Source organism: Orbicella franksi, chromosome 4 (assembly GCF_964199315.1).
Source record: "Orbicella franksi chromosome 4, jaOrbFran1.1, whole genome shotgun sequence".
NCBI classification, from domain to species: domain Eukaryota; kingdom Metazoa; phylum Cnidaria; class Anthozoa; order Scleractinia; family Merulinidae; genus Orbicella; species Orbicella franksi.
In genome coordinates, this window is record NC_138148.1 from 27,482,119 (window position 1) to 27,501,354 (window position 19,236).

Consider the following 19,236-nt stretch of genomic DNA (forward strand, 5'->3'; position numbering starts at 1 on the left):
GAAGTTCCACGACCGTGCACAATCTTTTGTTTTGTGCTCACACACACTATGCGTAAATTTCATAACAAAAACGTCTCTATAGGTTAGTCTATTGGTTAGTTTCTTGTGGTTTTGCATGCGAGGCACTCAAACTTGTTTAATAACATGGTGCGTCAAATGACGATTTTAACGGAATTTGGTAATTTGCATATTTCTTTGAAATAAAAGGACATTTTGCCAAAAAAACTATCCAGTAGTTTTTGTCATGCCCTAGCCTATCTACCATAGGAATATGAGCGAAATCGAATTTTCGACCCTTGCCGCGAAATTAAGAATTTGTCTGATTTTTACACGCAGGCACTCTTAAAATAAGTACATATATGCTTGTCAAGTTGTGTCAGGCTCGATACAACATTATTTAACAAAAATCTCTCGTTGTTTCAGTGCTGAGAATTTGGCTCCACACAGAAGGGATGCAATTTCCAAGCTCAGTAATGTTTCGTTTGCTCCACCAAATTGCACTGATCCCCTCGTTAATGGTGAGATGATTTTATGGCGGTGCGGCATTCGTTTATTATATTTTGAATATATAGGAAGTATTATACTTGGACGTAAATTGTCAAGCAATAAAGGCGACAAATAAAGGCGATTAATCTGCTAGTATACAAGGTTCTACACCTATTGTATTAGGGGTCTAAAGAACCAATCAAAACTTAAAGTAATTACGTGTAGCTGACGTGAAGCACGGGAAAACGCGTGGGAGCGAGTAGCGATTGGTTTACGTTTTACTTCGGATTGGATGAAAAAGTGGTGCGAGTGTTTTTTTTAAGCCAATCGAGTAGCGTAATATGGCAAAACCAATTACAAAGCGTCACTCAAGTGAAAACTGCTCTATGTGATTGAATTATCGGGGAGTAGTGAGTTTTTGTGAAAGTGAAAGAGAAATGGGTCTCAGAATGGAAGGGCATCCCTTGCTAGTAAAGAAACTAATGGAAACTTCTAAACAAGAGTCCATAAACATACTACCTACATTTTTGATGTGTTGTTAATTTACTTCGTTATGGCGAGGTTCTTTGTGTTTTTTAAGATCTAGATTTGGAAATCAACTTTGGAAAAAAGTATTCTTATAACAGGAAATGCAGGTAATTAGAATTCTTCGACAGAAAGCTTTTATTCAAATAGAAGAGTCAAGGTCATCTCACTAGCCAGAAAATGGAACCATTGCAAAAGTTGCAACTTGTACTTTTCTTCTGGCTTATAGAACTAAGACCTATAATTATGCTGTTAAAACAAATATCTTTCCAACCACTAAGTTACCAAAATGCTGACAGTCTAGAAAGCCTTTTTCTCTAGAAAATGCTCACTACAGAGAGGAGGGAAAGTCACAAGGAAACTATTTGGATCAAGCTAACAAGTATCTTTACTTGGAATATAATCAATACTTGGAATCGTTATCCATAGGAAGTGGAAAGAGTTCGTTATTTAGAATCCTTTGTGGAATATGGAGTCCTCTCTCAGGTACGAGTTGCTTCAGTATAATTATTCTAAATATTTCCTGGATTAAGTAATTACACCTTTATTTTATCAAGGTACTTCTTAAGTTTTACAATTAAAACTGTCATCAACGACGGCCATGTTTAAAAAATTCTGACAAATAAATAAGTATAACAAGTTTTTTTTTTTATCTAATAAAATAGCTTCCTGACATATATGTTAGCTTTCAAGGAAACTGAAGTCTATCTCCGTGCCACACACGTAGCTTTACAGGAATCATGCCTAAGGTGTTTCTAGCTGTATTTTTACTTGGATTCGAATTTTCGCTCGCATATTATAACCAATCACAGACACTTGACGAATCGCCGCGAACATACGTCTTAGAGTGGTGCCATCTCACTAATATAAAATTTTGTTTGAGTTTTGATCAACATCTTTCATAGGGGAGGTCTTGAAATTCCTTCCGCCATTACGACAACAGGTAAACTCATTCAGAAAATATTAGCAGTCTTACTTACTAACTTACTTACTATCTTACCTACTAAAGAATTTACAGTAGTCGAACGGGAGAAAAAGAGACAGGACTGTTCCGGCGAAAGTACACACTCCGTGTAAAGCTATTTCATGTTGAAAAGAAGGTTTATTTCAAGGCTTTTACGGCATCAAAAACCAAATAGATTCAAGATACGCCAATTGTACGTATCAAACAAGTAATGACATATCATGGGCTTCCATTCAATCTTGAAACTGTTTTGAACTACCGAAATAAATCTTTAGCAATCACTCCGATTTGCAGAATATATTTTAATACTAGGGTATCTAAAAGATAGTAACGCTGCGGCACATTCTGTTGATAGTGACATATTTAATGCCGTGATTCATCTATCTGCGCGTTTCAAAACTTAAATTAATTGTTATTTCTCAAAGTAGTGTCAAATCGTGGTGTCACTTAAAATCTGTCCTTGTATGCATCAACTTCATGCATGATGACGCATCGATGGCGAGGTGTGACAAAGGATCGAGACAAAAAAGCACATCGTTATCTGAAGTATGTGTGGACATAAAACGATACACATCAGCCTCCCCTTTACCAGATCGCGAAAATCGAAAGATGTGGAAATTGTAGGAGCAGAAATCTAACTTATAAATTCTGTACTGGTACGCATTAAATATCTCTAGAACTTGGCAGACTGTGTCGAGAACGTGTTCATCGCGATGTGTGAAAATGCTCAAGCTTTAGCTTAAATTCATGTTTCAATGAAAAGGAATAGATTGCAGCATATATGAAATCAGCGTGTTCCACGGTTTTCGTTTGTTTTAATTATTCTACAGGCCTTAGTAACGATGATTTCTCTTCATTTAAGAATTCGACGAAGGAGGCGAGACTGCTAAGAAATGACATACTAAGATTAAGATGTCACAATTAATCGTCCAGATTTAAAAACTTTCACATACCGCATAGCAAGAGTTGTAAAAGTCAAGCACGATCTCCTTCACATCGCTTTACAGGTAAATCAGAGCAAACTTTCTCAGTGGAATCCACGCGAAAAAGGACGACGGCTCGACGAGTATGACATCCTCGTGTTGTTCGAGGCGCAATGCACTCTGGTAAAAGTGGCGCAGTGCAGTCTGGTTAACTGCAATGCATTCTGGTAAAAAGTGATGAATTCGAGAATTCGTACCCTCTTCTATATATTCTTGTTAAATCCTGATTATGTTGCTGCTCGCTCGCTACGCTCGCTCCGCAGCAAAAACTCAACAAAATTTGTATAAATCGCATGTTTTGCTCGTTTTCTAGTTAACTTACCCTCACGAAGATCCCTCTTATGGAGATAACTCAGGTAATAATAGTTTATGGAACAGGAAACATGTTTTTGGCCTATTTATGTTTGGGAATAAATACTAGTTGAAGTCAACGTCCCGTCTCCGAGAACTGACAAAGCCCGCGTTTTTCTCAGCGGAGTTTCTAAGCAACGCGACAGGTTTCCGTTACGACATGCTGACTTGACTATTTTCGGAGAACTCATTAGTAGAAGTGCTTGTTTTTGAATGGATGATAAGAATCAGAAACTGTTCGACGCCAAAACGACGATTTACCAAGAGTGGTATTTGTTTTCTTGACTGTTTTTACAATATTGTTGAGTTGAGTTTCTTCTGTTGTAGGTTTGTGCGCAGAAAGCAGTGAAAATGAGAAACTTCTTGAGCTTCTGGAAAATGTTGGACTGGTAAATTTCCTACTCTTTTGTTTTTAATAATAATAATAATAATAATAATAATGATAATAATAATAATAATAATGATAATAATAATAATAATAATAATCTGCCTAAGAGGTTCAAGAGCTAGAAGGAAAGCCTTTTGTGACTTTAAGAACATTGATATTGACGTTGAAACCCAGGAGGGAGCCATTATGTAAACACTGTTGAAATAGGTTTTAATAGTTTATTTCTTTTACTTACTTTTACCTTGTATATACCAATTTGTATGGAATATGTTAATTAATGTTATGATGATGATAGTAGTATTAGTATTAGTTGTAGTAACCATGATATCATGATTAGATACGGAAACATGTTTTACAGGTTTAACAGACATCAAATTATGTAAATATTATAGCATTTTGTAAAGCTTAGCTCTAGTTTTTGTCACAATAAACATTGTTATTATTTAAAAAAAATAAATAAATAAAATAATAATAATAATAATAATAATAATAATGTTTATTAACAGAGTATCCATACAAAAAATGGCTCTTCATCTTTTACTAACTAATAAATTACAAAACCCACTAAACTAAATCTGATTAACGAATAAACAGAAAAAACAGTGATTACGTGTAGACACTCAATGTATGTACAAAGTTAAGAATAATTACAATTAAAATGTCTAAAAGTGTGATGTGTCTCGTGGAAATATTTAAAAGAATATTCATTTAAAATAAAGCATGCAATGTTAAGAATTTATGTAATTTACAACTAAAAATGTAATAGTCACCACAAGTTTTCATATTTTTCGGAAGACTATTAAATAGACACGCAGCAGTATCCTCAAAGATTCCGTTTTCATTGGGGACTATAAGCCTGTTATAGTTGCTCGTTGTAAAGACAAATAGGATGGCCAAGAAGGATCATGAAGCGCTTTAAATGTTAATTTAAGTAAATTAAGGTTATTCCCCAGTATTGCATTACACATCCCTACTGCGCATAATTTCACGCGTGATTAGCGCGCGCGCATCAAAAAATGGCGGCTTTTTCTTTACAGTTGGACCTCGCCATAGAGGTAAATCGTCGTTTTCTTGCAAACGAGTATGGTGACCTATCATTTTTTTCTGTTGTTTTGAATTGAGTAATAAATTTCTCTGTGTAAATTAAATATGGACCAATTCTCAGTGTAGAACAAAGAGCAATCGTCGGAAACGTGAATTTGGCAAGCAATCGTGACTACAATCATGGTGCTATTATAAGCATTTATATGGGTATAAACTTTTGCTCCTAAACGAACATGGGGACCCCTCATTTTTATTTCAAAATTTAAGTTCCCATAATATAAGCAATCAATAGGCAAAGTTTGACAAAAATCTCAGTGCAGGTTCTATTTCAGTGGAATGACCTTAAAGTCCTACCTACGTTGTACTTCTGTGAAAATGCTCTTTAGGAATTTTGACTGAGAAAGCATCTCATGAGCTCGTGAAATCGATTCGTGAAATGGCACATTTAAACCTGTGCCAATAGATATATCCCGTTCGTTAAAAACCTCTTAATTGTAAGGGAACAGTTCTTCGTGATTCCACCTGCATTAAAAGAGTACTTTTTAAACTTCCCCTTACTCCCCTGAGAGGACCCTTTTTCTGACACCACGAGTGTCCATTTTATAGGATGTCACTGCCGTTACCTTACGACTCGAGGATCACACGCGTGATGTCACGCCGCTTTGGCATACCACCCCAAAATGCGTTGCTAGAGTAATTAAAAACCATGTGCTCAATCGAAGGTAAAAAACGTCTTACGGTGAGATCGTTTCGGAGCATAGTTTCTCTACAGTTTATCGTGTTTCACAGCCGTTATCAGAGGACACAAACGTAAGTTATGGTTTACTTTTCTATTCACTAGAGATTTCTAGTATTTATTGTGATTTATTTTTTCGTTTTAGTTTTCGAAACCGTACAAGTTGCATCATACAAACCGAACAGTTATCGTATATCACTTCGTACGAGGTCAAGTAAGGTGCAAGTAACGTCGAGATACAAGCGTTTACTGTTACACAAGCTCAAGTTTATATACCATCGCTTAGTTATCGTTCTCATCGTAAGCTGTGGTTATGGTCATCGAAGTAAGTCTTTGATTCTGTACGCGTCTTCGAACTGTGTCTTCCATGCGAGTAAAGTATAAAGGTTGTACCGTGTTGTTTGCTTGCTTTGGATCGCTTTATGTACTCACATAAGACACTTATTCTGGTTTACGCTCCTAGGGTGTACCGTTAAGGGGACCCTTATTCTGATTCCAAGGGTTTCTAGTGTAGTGTACGAACAAGTTCTACCCCAAAATCTCCCAAGAGAGAGTTTTCGCGCAGGCTGTCCCGTTTTCAAACTATCCTTCGGAAGTTTCATTTGATTATTCTTCATTATAATTTTAACAATGCTGTTCTGGGTGTTTCCATCTCTTGTTTCTTCAGAAATCTCTGTGTACCCCAGTTGGTAGTCTTGATAACCCTGTGGTTTCCATTTGGTAAGTATTTATAGTTTTGCTTCACCAATCCTTACAACGGGGAAATTAGGAATTCTCTGTGTCTCGTAGAAATTGCCAAAGCTAAAAACGTTTTTTTTAATATTCTTCTAATTCAATATTGATCAAGCAATCAAGCACGTATGACTTGAAATTGCACTGCTTCATTGACATTTTATTTTCATTTCCCAACCCTGCTCAACAATGTTCAAAAAAACGTGTTTGAACAGTACGGACAAGAGGTTTATCTATACTCACTTTCTTCCGCGGTCAAACACTCAGACTTAAAGCACACAACAGTTAGCATCATCTGCCTGTCAAACTGAGAAAGCTCTCGCCAACTGTCATGCATAAAAATAGTTTGAGCTGGGTCAGATTCCACGAGAGGTTGAATTCGAAGTTAACTCAATCTGCCTTGTTTATCACTACCATGGAGTCCCAAAAAACCATAGACTAAGAGCGAGCTGGGTGTCGAGTACAGTCTAGTGGAGAGCTCCGACTCCTACACCTAACAGAGCTTAATGGAAGGCTAAAGTAGGTGCAGGTCTAAAGATAGCTGCTTGTCCTGAGGATAATACTATGTTATTTGTTGGATATAGGGAGCACGTGTTGTCCCCTGGAGAGATGCGCAGGCTGTCCTTCGCTCATTTGCTCTTTCAACGACCTCTAGTTGCACCTACGTAGCCTTGAATTACTTCTTTGCGGACAATTGACCGAACTAGCAGTTTGATTTCCAGACGAAATCACTTTGAATTGTTTTCTTTTTGGTTTATTTTTTCCCCACAGTTCTTGACGAAGCTACAAGCGACTTAGATGTGGCCTCGGAGACCAAACTGTATTCATCCTGTAAACAGCGTGGTATTACAGTCGTTAGTGTCGGCCATAGAAAGTCACTGAGAGAGGTATGTAATTTGTGCGACAATTAAATTTCATACTCTTATATTCTCGCGTTGTGTTGGCGCTTTCAGTGCTTCTATCCTATGACGTCATTCTACAGAGAACCATGTAGCTTCTCTGATAGGTCAGTGCACGGTTGTGAATTTTGGGCTAAATTGCATTGCAAATCCTTACTGCACATAATTTTCCGCGTCATTAGCGGGCACACGAGCGCGTGCAAATACACACTAAGGTACGTTTGACGAAGAAAGATGATCGTTTTCTTTTAAACCATTGCCGTGACTCCCATTACATCAAATTAAATGGATTAAATGGCATACAGTATAAAGTGATTAAAACAAAAGGTAAAAGTTCTGCGTAGAGATATCATTTGCAGGGTATGTACAAATGCAGCGAATTCTTTAATTTTAATTATTTCGTAATTTTCAATAATATTTCTCCTTTTTATTCTCCTTTGCTCGTTTTTTATTCTTTAGCTCCACGACTTTAATTTGAAACTGGACGGTGCAGGAGGGTGGGAATTCAAGAAAAGGAGAGATGAATGAAACATGTTTAGGCAACGCAAATTTCTGGAATATCTTTGAGGTATATATTACATGTTTATGAACAGGGCAACCCTCGTTTCTTTGCTAAGATATCTTATTATAGCTCGATTGTAATTTTTTTGGTTTTGTTTCATTTTTATGGTGGTAACTTTTGTTAAATTATGCAATGACTCAATTTAGATGTGTAATTATCATGAACATTGTCCAGTGTTCAACTGAATAATGCAATTAGCATTCATATTATGCAATAGTTTAATTAATATAAATATGCAGTCATCATTTACATTATGCAATGTTGCTATCTATAGAAATATGGAGTCATCATTTATATATGGAAATAGTTTAGTTTAATTATGCAATCATATTATGTAATGGTGCATTCTATATAAATATGCCATCATTATTTATATTATCAAATAGTTTAATTTAAATATGCAGTCCTAATTAGTATTTTTTGAAGTGATTAAATTCATATAAATGTGAATTCGTCATTATATTATTCAATGGTTTAATTTTAATATGCAATGCTCATTTATGTTATGTGATGGCACGATTTAAAACTGATTCCAAATCCGTACTACGCAGATTCAGTTTCACCATGTTTGTGAGTCTCAGTCGATGGCATACAAAGTGATGTTATTCATTATTTTGTCCAACGGTTGCTTTGATAAACAACGTTGTTTCATCTTGTAAAATCAGAAATACCAAAGAACAAAGCATTGCATTCGTAAGGAAGGTCAAGATAAAACTTTGAATTTTGCCCAGGTGAGTGGTTGCAAAATGTTAGATTTTGTGAAACAAAACAAAAACGTAAACAAACCCTCGAGAGTGCGCAGAACGGACTGGGAATCATCTTTAAATAACGTGACGTATTTCGACTACGTCGTGGTTAAATTTAAATGTGTAATGAGTTTTTTTATATACTGTAATAGTTTGTTTTGAATGATCTAAATGACGCAATGGTGAAATTCACATTATTTAGCAACTGAATTTATTTTGTTATGTTCAATGTAAGTTATGTAGTAGTAAAAAGAAGGTTTTAAATGAACCAACAGTATTTGCATTGTTGCTAAGTGCCCAGGGCCAAGTAGCTTACATTAGTAACGTAATGCTTTCTGTAAATTTTATTGTAACGTAATGTGGTTTCTTTTATTTAATTTACATGTGAGCGAAGTGTTGTATTGATGTTTGTCATGAAAAGAAATACGCAAAACGAATTAGAAAGGCTTTTTTCCTATCTCACGAAATTTGGTAAATGTTACTTTTGTGACATTTTCCAGTTAAAGGATTAGTGACAATTCAGTTTCTCACTGCCTTGTTCTGCGATGCTGTTAAAATCTGATTTGAAGGCCAGACCTACATTTGATTAAAGGGGTATCTGAAGCAAACCTGCTTACATGTGTTGGAAAAACCTTTGTATTTGAACCACGTTCTAACTTTTTGATTCAAACGTGCCGTTGAAATTACATTGGGGTAAGTTAAAAATATCCGCATGACTTGCCGAAACAGACCAGAAAGTAACGTAGAAATAATATCAAATATTTATTTCATTAATTCACCTTGCTTGTAATTACGCCAAAACTGGAATACACAGCTAAACATCTAAGTAATTACAACGAAACAACATTTATCCTAAATTACCTCACCCATGTAATTGCTATATAAATTTGTTAATTAAATAAATCAACGGTATATATTAAAACATGCAGCACGGAGTTCATTGGTTTCAGTTTCTTATGAAATCTTACGACTATTGTGTGGCCGGTAGATCACCTAAACTCAGGTTTTACATTAGACGTAATTAAATACTTTTGATAAAGAAGCAAAAAATAGCAGAAAAAAAAATAGATAATCGCACATTTCATGAAAGTCTTAAAATTAAGCCGTTGGCGCTTTTAACAGTGTCTATAGCTAGATTGCAGTTTGTCCTGCATCAGCGCTGGTCGTCTCCTCTTTTGGTTCTTCGTTTGTTTCCCTGGTGATGGTGATGTCATCTGAACTCTTGCGGCAAAACATAGCTGGATCACGTGATGCTCTTATTGTCAACAGACCTTCTTTTGACAAGCATGACGTCACCAATCTGGGATCTACGTCATCGGGCAGCACAATACAACGACTGTACGTGTTACGTGACTGATGACGTTCAGATTCCTGTATTCCAGTGACGGTCAGCATATTTCCACGGAGATGGAGCTTGATCTCTTCTGGTTTGAAACCTCTGAAATTCAACTTGGCCTCAAATTCACCGTCGTTTGCTTTTTCTTCCTCTTGTTTTGTGCCCTCGATGATGAGAACACCGTTATTTAGGTTAATTCGTGACGTGACAGTTGTCGGGTCGACACCTGGAGGAAGTTTGAAGACTCTCATGAACTCGCTCTTATTGAATCCATCTTCTTGTTCGTGTTCATGCTGGCCATGTAAGATGATCTTTTCGCTATCTACCTCAAGCGAGATTTCTTCAGGTTGGTAATGCTCAATCAGAACACAAGCGATCTTTATTGTTCCCTGGTGAGGCCTTTCCATGGCTCGCTGGGAGTTTCCTTTTTGCTGTTCGTAAGCACTAGCTAGGACAGTTTCTTTCCATAAATCATAGAAACCGCCATAGCCTCTAGGAGCTCGGTTGTAGTAACTGTTATAGGAAAAATTGAATTATTTGAACGCTAAAAACACAATAATGTATTTTCTTGACAAAAAATTTTCTGAACACATTTAGCACCCGTAAAATTTTATAAAGTGGAACCTTTCTTATAGTGTATGTACATATTTTGTTTACAATAAATCTGGCTAAAATTCTGAATTTGGATATTAAACATTGTTTTTTCCAGTAATTGTATTTGTACGCTGTTCAGAGCCCTAAGCTTCCTGTAAAATGTCTTCAGTTGCAACCACAAACCAATTCTCCAGCATACACAGGCGTAAAAGATCAGTGCTAAAATCTTCCTTAGCCGTTTCGATCGAAATTTACAAAGTGCTTACTACCGAGCCTCAGAAAATGATTTGAAATTTACCTGAATGGATCGTAGGTTGGAAATCGGTTAACGAGAGGCATGCTGTCTTGAACTTCTTCTATTGATATTTGTCTCTTCTTGTATCTTGCTTGTCACTTCCTCGAACACTTTTTAAACTTATGATCGCCCAGTTGAAGACCCCTTTATATACCCGACGATTCTCTGCTAAAACGATCGAAATTAGTAAAATTATACACTAAGTTAATGCCTCGTCAGTGTGACAGAAAACATGTTGACCATGACTCAGTGAGAGTGGCAAAAACTATTTCATTTTCATTTTTCGCGCTCATGCGAGTAATTTCTAAAAAAAGAGAAAGAATTAAACACTAAATAACTGGATAGCTTTACGTGAAAAGTAAACTTTGTTGGCTTGATAAGGGTTTCCGGCTGCATGCTCAGACACGTGGAATTTAGGTGAAACTAACAAAGGGATCACAATCTCGATTGGTTAAAAGAACCCGTGATAGTTTCCATAAGATTTTCAGATTTCTTGTAAGAACTCATACTCATTTGGTGTTGTTGCACGTGACACTTTTTCTCGTAAAAAAGGGCTCATGCTAGTTTTGATTGGTTGATGTTGTCCTAATTCACCCTGGGTTTTTCAGCAAATCAAGCAGATATAGTTTAGATTTTTTTATGAGTCGAAAAAACTCGTGAGTTGAAAGCATGAGATTAGCTTCACTGTGCTGCTTAAATAGGTGTTTGGTTCTTGTTCATTGTAAAGAAGTAATATTTGATTGCAAGAGCCCATAATCTGGAATCTCCATCCTTCATACTAAGCCTGGGAGTCAACTCTTCCCTTATTGCCTGGGCTTCTGATCCGATTACAGGAGCTTCTTGTAATTATTAACATTTGTCGCATTATTTCTGTTTGACGAATGATGTTATACGGCTTAGTTTTAATTTGTTCAATCAATCATACAATCATCATTATAATTTTGCCATGGTTTAATTTAAATATGCACAGCCATCATTTCTGTTATGTAGAGGTTGAATTTAAATATGCAATCATCATGTACATTGTGTAATGTTTCGATTTGAATATGCAATTGTCATTTCTGTTATTTAAACGTTAAATTTAAATAATGTAACGCCATCTCGACTACCCAATACAGGTAATGATACGATTCTATTTACAGATTGTAATAAATTATTTCGAATTAGGTAACTGATTCGCTGGCGCAATTTAAATTGTGTCACGGCTCAATGTATTTTGTGATGTTCAATTTAAGTTACCTGATGGGGATTAGAATGTTTTAAAAGGGCGAATGTTGAGCATCCAAAAATTATCGCGAAGTAGCGTCAGTTATTTCTTTGTATCCCATGAAGTTTCTAAAATGATACTAGCGAGTTGTGTCTTTCTTCCATATTCGGACAGAACGGTTAGCTTAATCACTTAGCGAAAAACAAATTCTCAACCTAGCGAAAGCTTCCGGACAAAAGACGTTATAGCGGAGCTCCAGCGGCCCAAAGGGCCGCCAAGCGGAGCCCCATACTCATATAGAAGAGAAAAAGAAACCCATGAGCTGATTTTCTCGTGGTTATCATGGCTCGCGGTATTGCTTGTGGGCGCGTACGCACGACGGCGACGGCGACGGCGACGGCGACGACGACGACGGAGTCGCGCAACATGGCGGCTATACTCCAAATAATAGGTTGACAGAGATATGCAGCCTTGGTCTACCGTGTACTTCTTTGTTATTGGACATCCAAATTATGATCAATTGACACCTGTCAAAACAAGGTATCCGCTGACCAGTATCACGTGACCATATCGCGGGCTCAAGTTTACAGCTCATCGAGGTCGAGTGCTTTTTTACAGTTGACCGCTGACCAAGTGCTGGTTTTTCGATTGGGTCGGGGGCTCATCCTAGGTTAACTTGTTGATAACAGGGCAGGACTGTTCGGAAGCCGGGTAACGCTAACCCAGGATTAAAAGTTAACCGAATTATAACTTTTTCTTCTATACAAACGTTTCTTGCTGTTTTGTTTTGTGTATATGGTGATTTTTAAAACCCGAAACAGAAGGCTAAACAATATACCGAAAACCTCAACGCAAAGTTAAAAAACTCAAATCAGAATTCTACCTTTTCCTGGGTTAGGCTAATTTGCTTCTAAACAACCCGGCCCAGGGGCTACGCTTTTAGGCTGGCCTAAATCTATATATTATTTGTTACGAAGGCAGAAATTATACTTTAGAAGTAAAACGATAGAAAACACCAATTGAGCCGTCTCTGTCTACTATGCATAAGAATCTTTATTTTTGTAAAAATGCTCAAGCAAAACTTCAGCTAAATAGCGATCTCCGGTCATCTCAGCGAAGTGAAGGTCGACAATTACGACGCTCAACCGAAGAGTGATCGGTCGAAAGCTTGCTGTGCTATTTTTTCCTGTACTCGGAGTAGAACCAGTGGTAGCAGTTTAGTCTTTCAAACTTTGACGCTAGTTCGGGTCATCTTGCAAGCCGTAAATAACCGTAGCTTCTTTCAAATACAGCTCAGCATTTCGAATTTTCATCCGCAAACTTTGAGCTCTTTGTTTCGGAATTTCCATTGGAAAAGTGCACGTTTTCGTGAGCCAGAATGCGGCTGGAATCCTGTGGACTAGCAACTTTTGGATCTTTATTTTTGAATCAAACTAAAAAGCCATTTTTGAAGCGATCGTACTTCTTTCCAAAGGTACTCGAAACTGGAAGTTTAGCTGATGTCCAGTTTGTGATTGACAGCTGTTGTCTCGTTAGCAAATAAAATTATTTGAACAATTCTAACTGGGATTGTGATTGGCTTATTTTAGCATGCTTTATCAGGGACAGATGCACGCTGACACTACTTTTCCTCCTTTGGAAATAAAGTTTGGTTGATGATGTTAGCTAAATGTGTGGGGAAATTGATGGACTCTCTATCATAAAACAAGTAAAGAAGCCTCGACTTTGCTCTGTTCTGTTGTAAAGCACTTAGGAAGCGGTAGAGCACTCAAGAAGTAGGGAATGACACTCGAATACGTCTCGTGTTTCCCTCTACACGTTTTTCGTGCTTTACAACAGAACAGAACACAACAGAACAGAACCGAACGGAGCACAGTCGAGGCTTCTTTATTTTACAATTGTCAACCGCTTACCTTATTTTTCTTGCATATTAAGAGGCACTGCCTATATATATGGAGAATCCGACGACAGGTCGGAAATTTCGTATTTTCTTTTATTGCGTCAAAAAGACCCTTTCGGTGAACTATTTTCAGAAATACACCTTTAAAGCTACAGCGAGTTCACATTTTGGCGAAATCTAGGAAAGTTCGAAATACCGCTCAGTCAACCAAGATGACCGATGGAATTTATGCAAAATTGCACATTTTCAATAGGCCAGTACAGAAACAAAAGAACTTGCCTGGATTTCATATTCACACAGTTTGTAATTTACACTTTGATCATTTCTCTGAGTTTAACGTTATCTTGAAGTAAATATGTTTTGTTTACTTCTTCTCCGTTTGAAAAATACAACTGTCGCAATTTCAATTTACATGTAAAATTTCAACTGATTTTGGAGGGTCATAACTCTTCTAGTATACGAATCTCTGAACAAAATGAAACTTTAAAAGAAGAGCTATGTTATAGGTATACCGTATCTAAATGGTTAGTTTGGCCCGTGAAAATTAAGCGCGTTAGACGAAAAACTATAAAGGGTATTTTGACCAATTGCGCCTTTTTTGGACGAGCGAGCAAGAACTTGGATTGCGCAGTCGTCTTTTTGACGTAATAAAAGAAAATCCGAATTTTCCGAAATGTCGTTGGATTCTCCATATTTACAGGCAGTGGCTCTTCGATTATTTTGTCCAACAGTTGCTTTAATATGTAACGTTGTTTCATCTTGTATCAGTATAATTTCCACAGGTGAATATAAGAATTGGACATTCTGATTGGTCGAAAAGCTCATTATATATGACGCTATATTCACCCCGCTAGAGCTTGGCTACTAAGCTCGCCGTTTTTGCCACCTCGGCATGGAAACGTGGCGGACAGTTGCTGAATGAAGTTTTCATTTATTCGAAAGACATCACTCCAAATCTAGGATTTTTGAAAGGATGGAGAATGTTCAAAATGACTGCTGTCGCCCTTGGACCAAAAATCTTCTCAAGAACTCGAATTCGAGGTTTTTAAGAATCGTAAACGCAGTGGTTGCGTCGATCGCCAGCAGGTCAGATCTAGTGACCGAAATTTATTTTTCTTCAGACCAAAGCTACTCATTTTTATGCGATGATGACAACTCTGAATGAAGTCAACAACGATAAAACAAAGGTACCGGATGAATTTATTTTTGGTAGTGTTTCGTTCGTTTGTTTTACTGCCGAACTCGGTGAGTAACTTTATTCACAATCGGAATACATGTAAGCTTATTATCAAAACTACGGCTGCATATATGCACACGAACAATTGCGCCTGTACTTGTTTTTATGTTTTAGTCCGTTATTTTGTAGTCCTTGATATTTACCTCTAAAAATTATACTAAAAGAATTATTCATCTCAGGCTTAGTGAACATTGGTGAATATTCACCAATGTTTACTTTGCCTTGGCGAATAATTGTTAAATGTCAGAAAGACCAAAGATAAAAGCTTCGCATTCGTAATGGCGGCTAACATAAAACTTTGAATTTTGTTCCTGTAAGTAGCTGCGAAATGTTTTAACATTTAAAAATTTTGTAAAACAAAACAAAAACGTAAACAAATCCTCGAGAGTGCGAAGTACGGACCTGGAAATCATCTTTAAATAACGTGAAGCATTTTGACTTTGTCGTGGTCTAATTTAAATATGCAATGATTCTATTTATAGATTGCAATAGTTTATTTTGAATGATCTTACAGTCAAACGAAGTGAAGCGATCCCCTCAACATTACATTAATGAATTGATTATTTGAATATTGAACCCGCCAGTCGTTTCAAGAATGCAAAAATGAACTGAATATCGGAAAATTGAACCCACTAGTGTTTCAAGAATACCGCTAAATGGGTTTATTGTTCCAAAAAAAAATCAGTTCCATATTGATATATGAAATGACTAGGGAGTGGGACACGCTTCACTCGGTTTGACTGGAATGTTAACTTAATGGTAACATTTTAATTATTTAACACCTTCAGTTACTTTGTTATGTCCAATTTAAGTTATGTAGAGGTAAAAAGAAGTTTTTCAAAAAATCAGGAGAATTACATTAGCAACGTGATGCTTTTTGTAAATTTTATTGTAACGTGATGTGGTTTCTTTGATTTAATTTTCATGTTTTCATGTGAATTAAGTGTTGTGTTGATGTTTACTACGAAATAATAAACATTAAAAAAAAATCTTTTTTTCTATCTCATGAAATTTGATATGTCTCACTTTTGCGACGTTATCCAATTAAAGGATTAGTGACAATATAGTGTCTCACTGCCTTGTTCTGCGATCCTGTAAGAATCTGATTCGAAGCCCTAGGCAACATTTGGTCGAAAAGGTCTTTAAAACAACCCTGTTGGCATCAGTAGTTAGTATAGTGTGATCGTCCGGGGTAGGGTAGTTATGAAAATAACTGTTGTTGGTGACTGACGTTTCGACAACCTAATGAAGCGGAAGATATCTTCAGAGTTAACTGAATAGTGTTAGTCAGTCGATGCTGTTTACCTCGTTTAGAATAAAGCCACGTATTAAAACTACGTTCTGTTCACATCATTTGCTAAAAAAACCTTGTATTTGAACTACGTTTTAACCTTTTAATTCAATTGTGCTGTTTGAATTACATTGTGGTAAGTTAGAAATATGTGCAAGACTGAAAACTTTGCAGGATAGACCAGAAAGCGACATATAATAATTTCAAATATTTATTTCATTAATCCACCTCGCTTGTAATTACACCAATACTGAAGGACACAATAAAATATCTAAAATAAATTATCACAACTCTAGAAACTTAATAACAAGTAGCGTAAACCATGCATTTGCTACATAAAGTTCTGAAAATAGTATTTTCTAAATAAAGCAAAGAAATACGGTTTCATTTTCAACAAGAAAGAACCGAAATCTTACGAAATCTTACGGACCATAATGTGGCCGGTAGATCGGCAACAAAACTTAACTTTACATGAGACGAAATTAACTACGTTTGATTAAAAAAAAGTAGAAAAATATATAATTGCATATTTCATGAAAGTTTAAGAATTAAGCTATTGGCTCTTTTAACAATGTCTATAACTAAATTGCAATTTCTCAGGCATCAGCGCTGGTCATCCTTTGTTTTTGCTCCTCCTTTGTTTCCCTGTTGATGGTGATGTCATCGGAGCTCTTGCGGGACAACATGGCTGGATCACGTGATGCTTTTATCGTCAGCAGGCCTTCCTTTGACAAGCATGACGTCACCGATCTGGGATCTACGTCATCGGGCAGCACAATACAACGACTGTACGTTTTATGTGACTGATGACGTTCAGATTCTTGTATTCCAGTGACGGTCAGCATATTTCCACGGAGATGGAGCTTGATCTCTTCTGGTTTGAAACCCTTAAAATCCAACTTGGCCTCAAATTCATCGTCGTTTGCTTTGTCTTCCTCTTGTTTTATGCCCTCGATGACGAGAACACCGTTATCTAGGTTAATTCGTGACGTGACAGTTGTCGGGTTGACACCTGGAGGAAGTTTGAAGACTCTCATGAACTCGCTCTTATCGAATCCATCTTCTTGTTCGCATTGATGCTGGCCATGTAAGATGATCTTTTCGCTATCTACCTCAAGCGAGATTTCTTCAGGTTGGTAATGCCCAATCAGAACACAAGCGATCTTTACTGCTCCGTGGTGAGGCCTTTCCATGGCTCGTTGGTAGTTTGTTTGTTGCTGTTCGTAAGCACCAGCTAGAACAGTTTCTCTCCATAAAGCAAAGAAAACGCCATAGCCTCTAGGAGCTCGGTTGTAGTAACTGCAATAGGAAAAATGGAATTATTTGAACGCTAAAGACACAGCAATATATTTTCCTCACACATAACATTTTCTGAACGCATCTAGGTCCCTTAAAAATTTATAAAGTGGAACCTTTCTTATAATGTATGTGCATATTTTGTTTACAGTAAATCTGGCTAAAATTCTGAATTTGGATATTAAACATTTTATTTGTTGAGTAATTGTATTTGTACGTTGTTCAGCAGAGCCCTAAGCTTCTTGTAAAACGTCTTCAGCTGCAATCAAAAACCAATTCTTCAGCATAGACAGGCGTAAGAGATCCGTGCTAAAAGTCTTCCCGAGCCGTTTCGATCGAAACGTTTTACAAAGTGCATACTACCGAGCCTAAGACAATGATTTGAAATTTACCTGAATGGATCGTAGGTTGGAAATCGGTTAACGAGAGGCATGCTGTCTTGAAATTCTTCTCTTGATATTTGTCTCTTCTTGTATCTTGCTTGTAACTTCCTTGAACACTTTGTAAACTTATGATCGCTCAGTTGAAGACCCCCTTATATACCCGACGATTCTCTTCTAAAACGATCGAAATTAGTAACATTATATACTAAGTTAATGCCTCGTCAGTATGACAGAAAACATGTTGACCATGACTCAGTGAGAGTAGCAAAAACTATTTCATTTTCATTTTTGTTTTGACGCGGGTAATTTCTAAAAAAAAGGAGAAAGCATTAAACAATAAATAACTGGATAGCTTGCCGTGAAAACTAAACTAAAATAAGGGTTTCCAGCTGCATTGTCAGACACGTGGAATTTAGGTGTAACTAACAAACGGATCACAATCTCGATTGGTTAAAAACACCCGTGATAGTTTTCATAACATTTTTAGATTTCTTGTAAGAACTGTCGCTAAGCAACATGACATGTACTCATTTGGTTTTGTTGCACGTGAAAATTTTTGGACTTCTCGTAAAAAAGGGCTCATGCTAGTTTTGATTGGTTGATGTTCTCCTAATTCACACTGGGTTTTTCAGCAAATCAAGCAGATGTAGTGTAGATTTTTCTGATGAGACTCGCAAAAACTCGTGTGCTGAAGTATGAGATTAACTTCACTGTGCTACCTAAATACTGTAGGTGTTACGTTCTTGTTCATTTTTAAGACGTGATATTTGATTGAAGGAGTCCATAATCTGGAATCTCCATGTCTCATACTAAACCTGGGCCGTCAACTGTTCCCTTGTTGCCTGGGCTTCTGGTCCGATTACAGGAGCTCCTTGTAATTATTAATATTTGTTGCATTATTTCTGTTTGACGAATGTTCTTATTATGGCTTAGTTTTAGTTTGGTCAATTAATTATGTAATCATCATTACAATAATGCCATGGTTTAATTTCAATATGCACAGCTATCATTTCTCTTTTGTAAAGGTTGAATTAAAAATGCAATCATGTACATTGTGTAATATTTCGATTTAAATATGTAGTTCTCATCTCTGTTATTGAAAAGTTAAATTTAAATAGCGTCACGCCATCTCGACCACCTAATTCGATTCTATCTAAAGATTGTGATAGATTATTTGGAATCACTGGCGCAATTTAAATTGTGTCACGGCTCAATTTATTATGTGATGTTTAATTTAAGTTAATTAGTGGTGATTAGAAAGTTTTAAAATGGCGAACGTTC

At 36.6% G+C, this 19,236-nt stretch overlaps 2 protein-coding genes across 2 annotated transcripts; both read right to left on the reverse strand.

The window, feature by feature from the left end:
• Positions 1–8,379: 8,379 nt before the first annotated feature.
• LOC145485361 (uncharacterized) lies at positions 8,380–11,109 on the reverse strand. The gene is made up of 2 exons (XM_081464039.1): positions 10,645–11,109; positions 8,380–10,265 (listed from the first exon to the last, which is right to left on the reverse strand). The coding sequence occupies exons 1-2, from the start codon at positions 10,683–10,685 to the stop codon at positions 9,548–9,550; spliced, it is 759 nt and encodes a 252-aa protein (XP_081320165.1). The 5' UTR covers positions 10,686–11,109; the 3' UTR covers positions 8,380–9,547.
• Positions 11,110–15,663: 4,554 nt separating this feature from the next.
• On the reverse strand, positions 15,664–18,252 carry LOC145485362 (uncharacterized). The gene is made up of 2 exons (XM_081464040.1): positions 17,965–18,252; positions 15,664–17,575 (listed from the first exon to the last, which is right to left on the reverse strand). Exons 1-2 carry the CDS (start codon positions 18,003–18,005, stop codon positions 16,873–16,875), a joined length of 744 nt encoding a protein of 247 aa, XP_081320166.1. The 5' UTR covers positions 18,006–18,252; the 3' UTR covers positions 15,664–16,872.
• Between the last annotated feature and the right edge of the window lie 984 nt (positions 18,253–19,236).

Excerpts from the sequence above, each read along its gene's own strand:
- LOC145485361 (XM_081464039.1), bottom strand. The coding sequence starts at position 10,685 with ATGCCTCTCGTTAACCGATTTCCAACCTACGATCCATTCAG. Across the intron at positions 10,266-10,644 it reads CCAACCTACGATCCATTCAG|TTACTACAACCGAGCTCCTA; the intron begins GTAAATTTCAAA and ends TTCCTATAACAG.
- LOC145485362 (XM_081464040.1), bottom strand. The coding sequence starts at position 18,005 with ATGCCTCTCGTTAACCGATTTCCAACCTACGATCCATTCAG. Across the intron at positions 17,576-17,964 it reads CCAACCTACGATCCATTCAG|TTACTACAACCGAGCTCCTA; the intron begins GTAAATTTCAAA and ends TTCCTATTGCAG.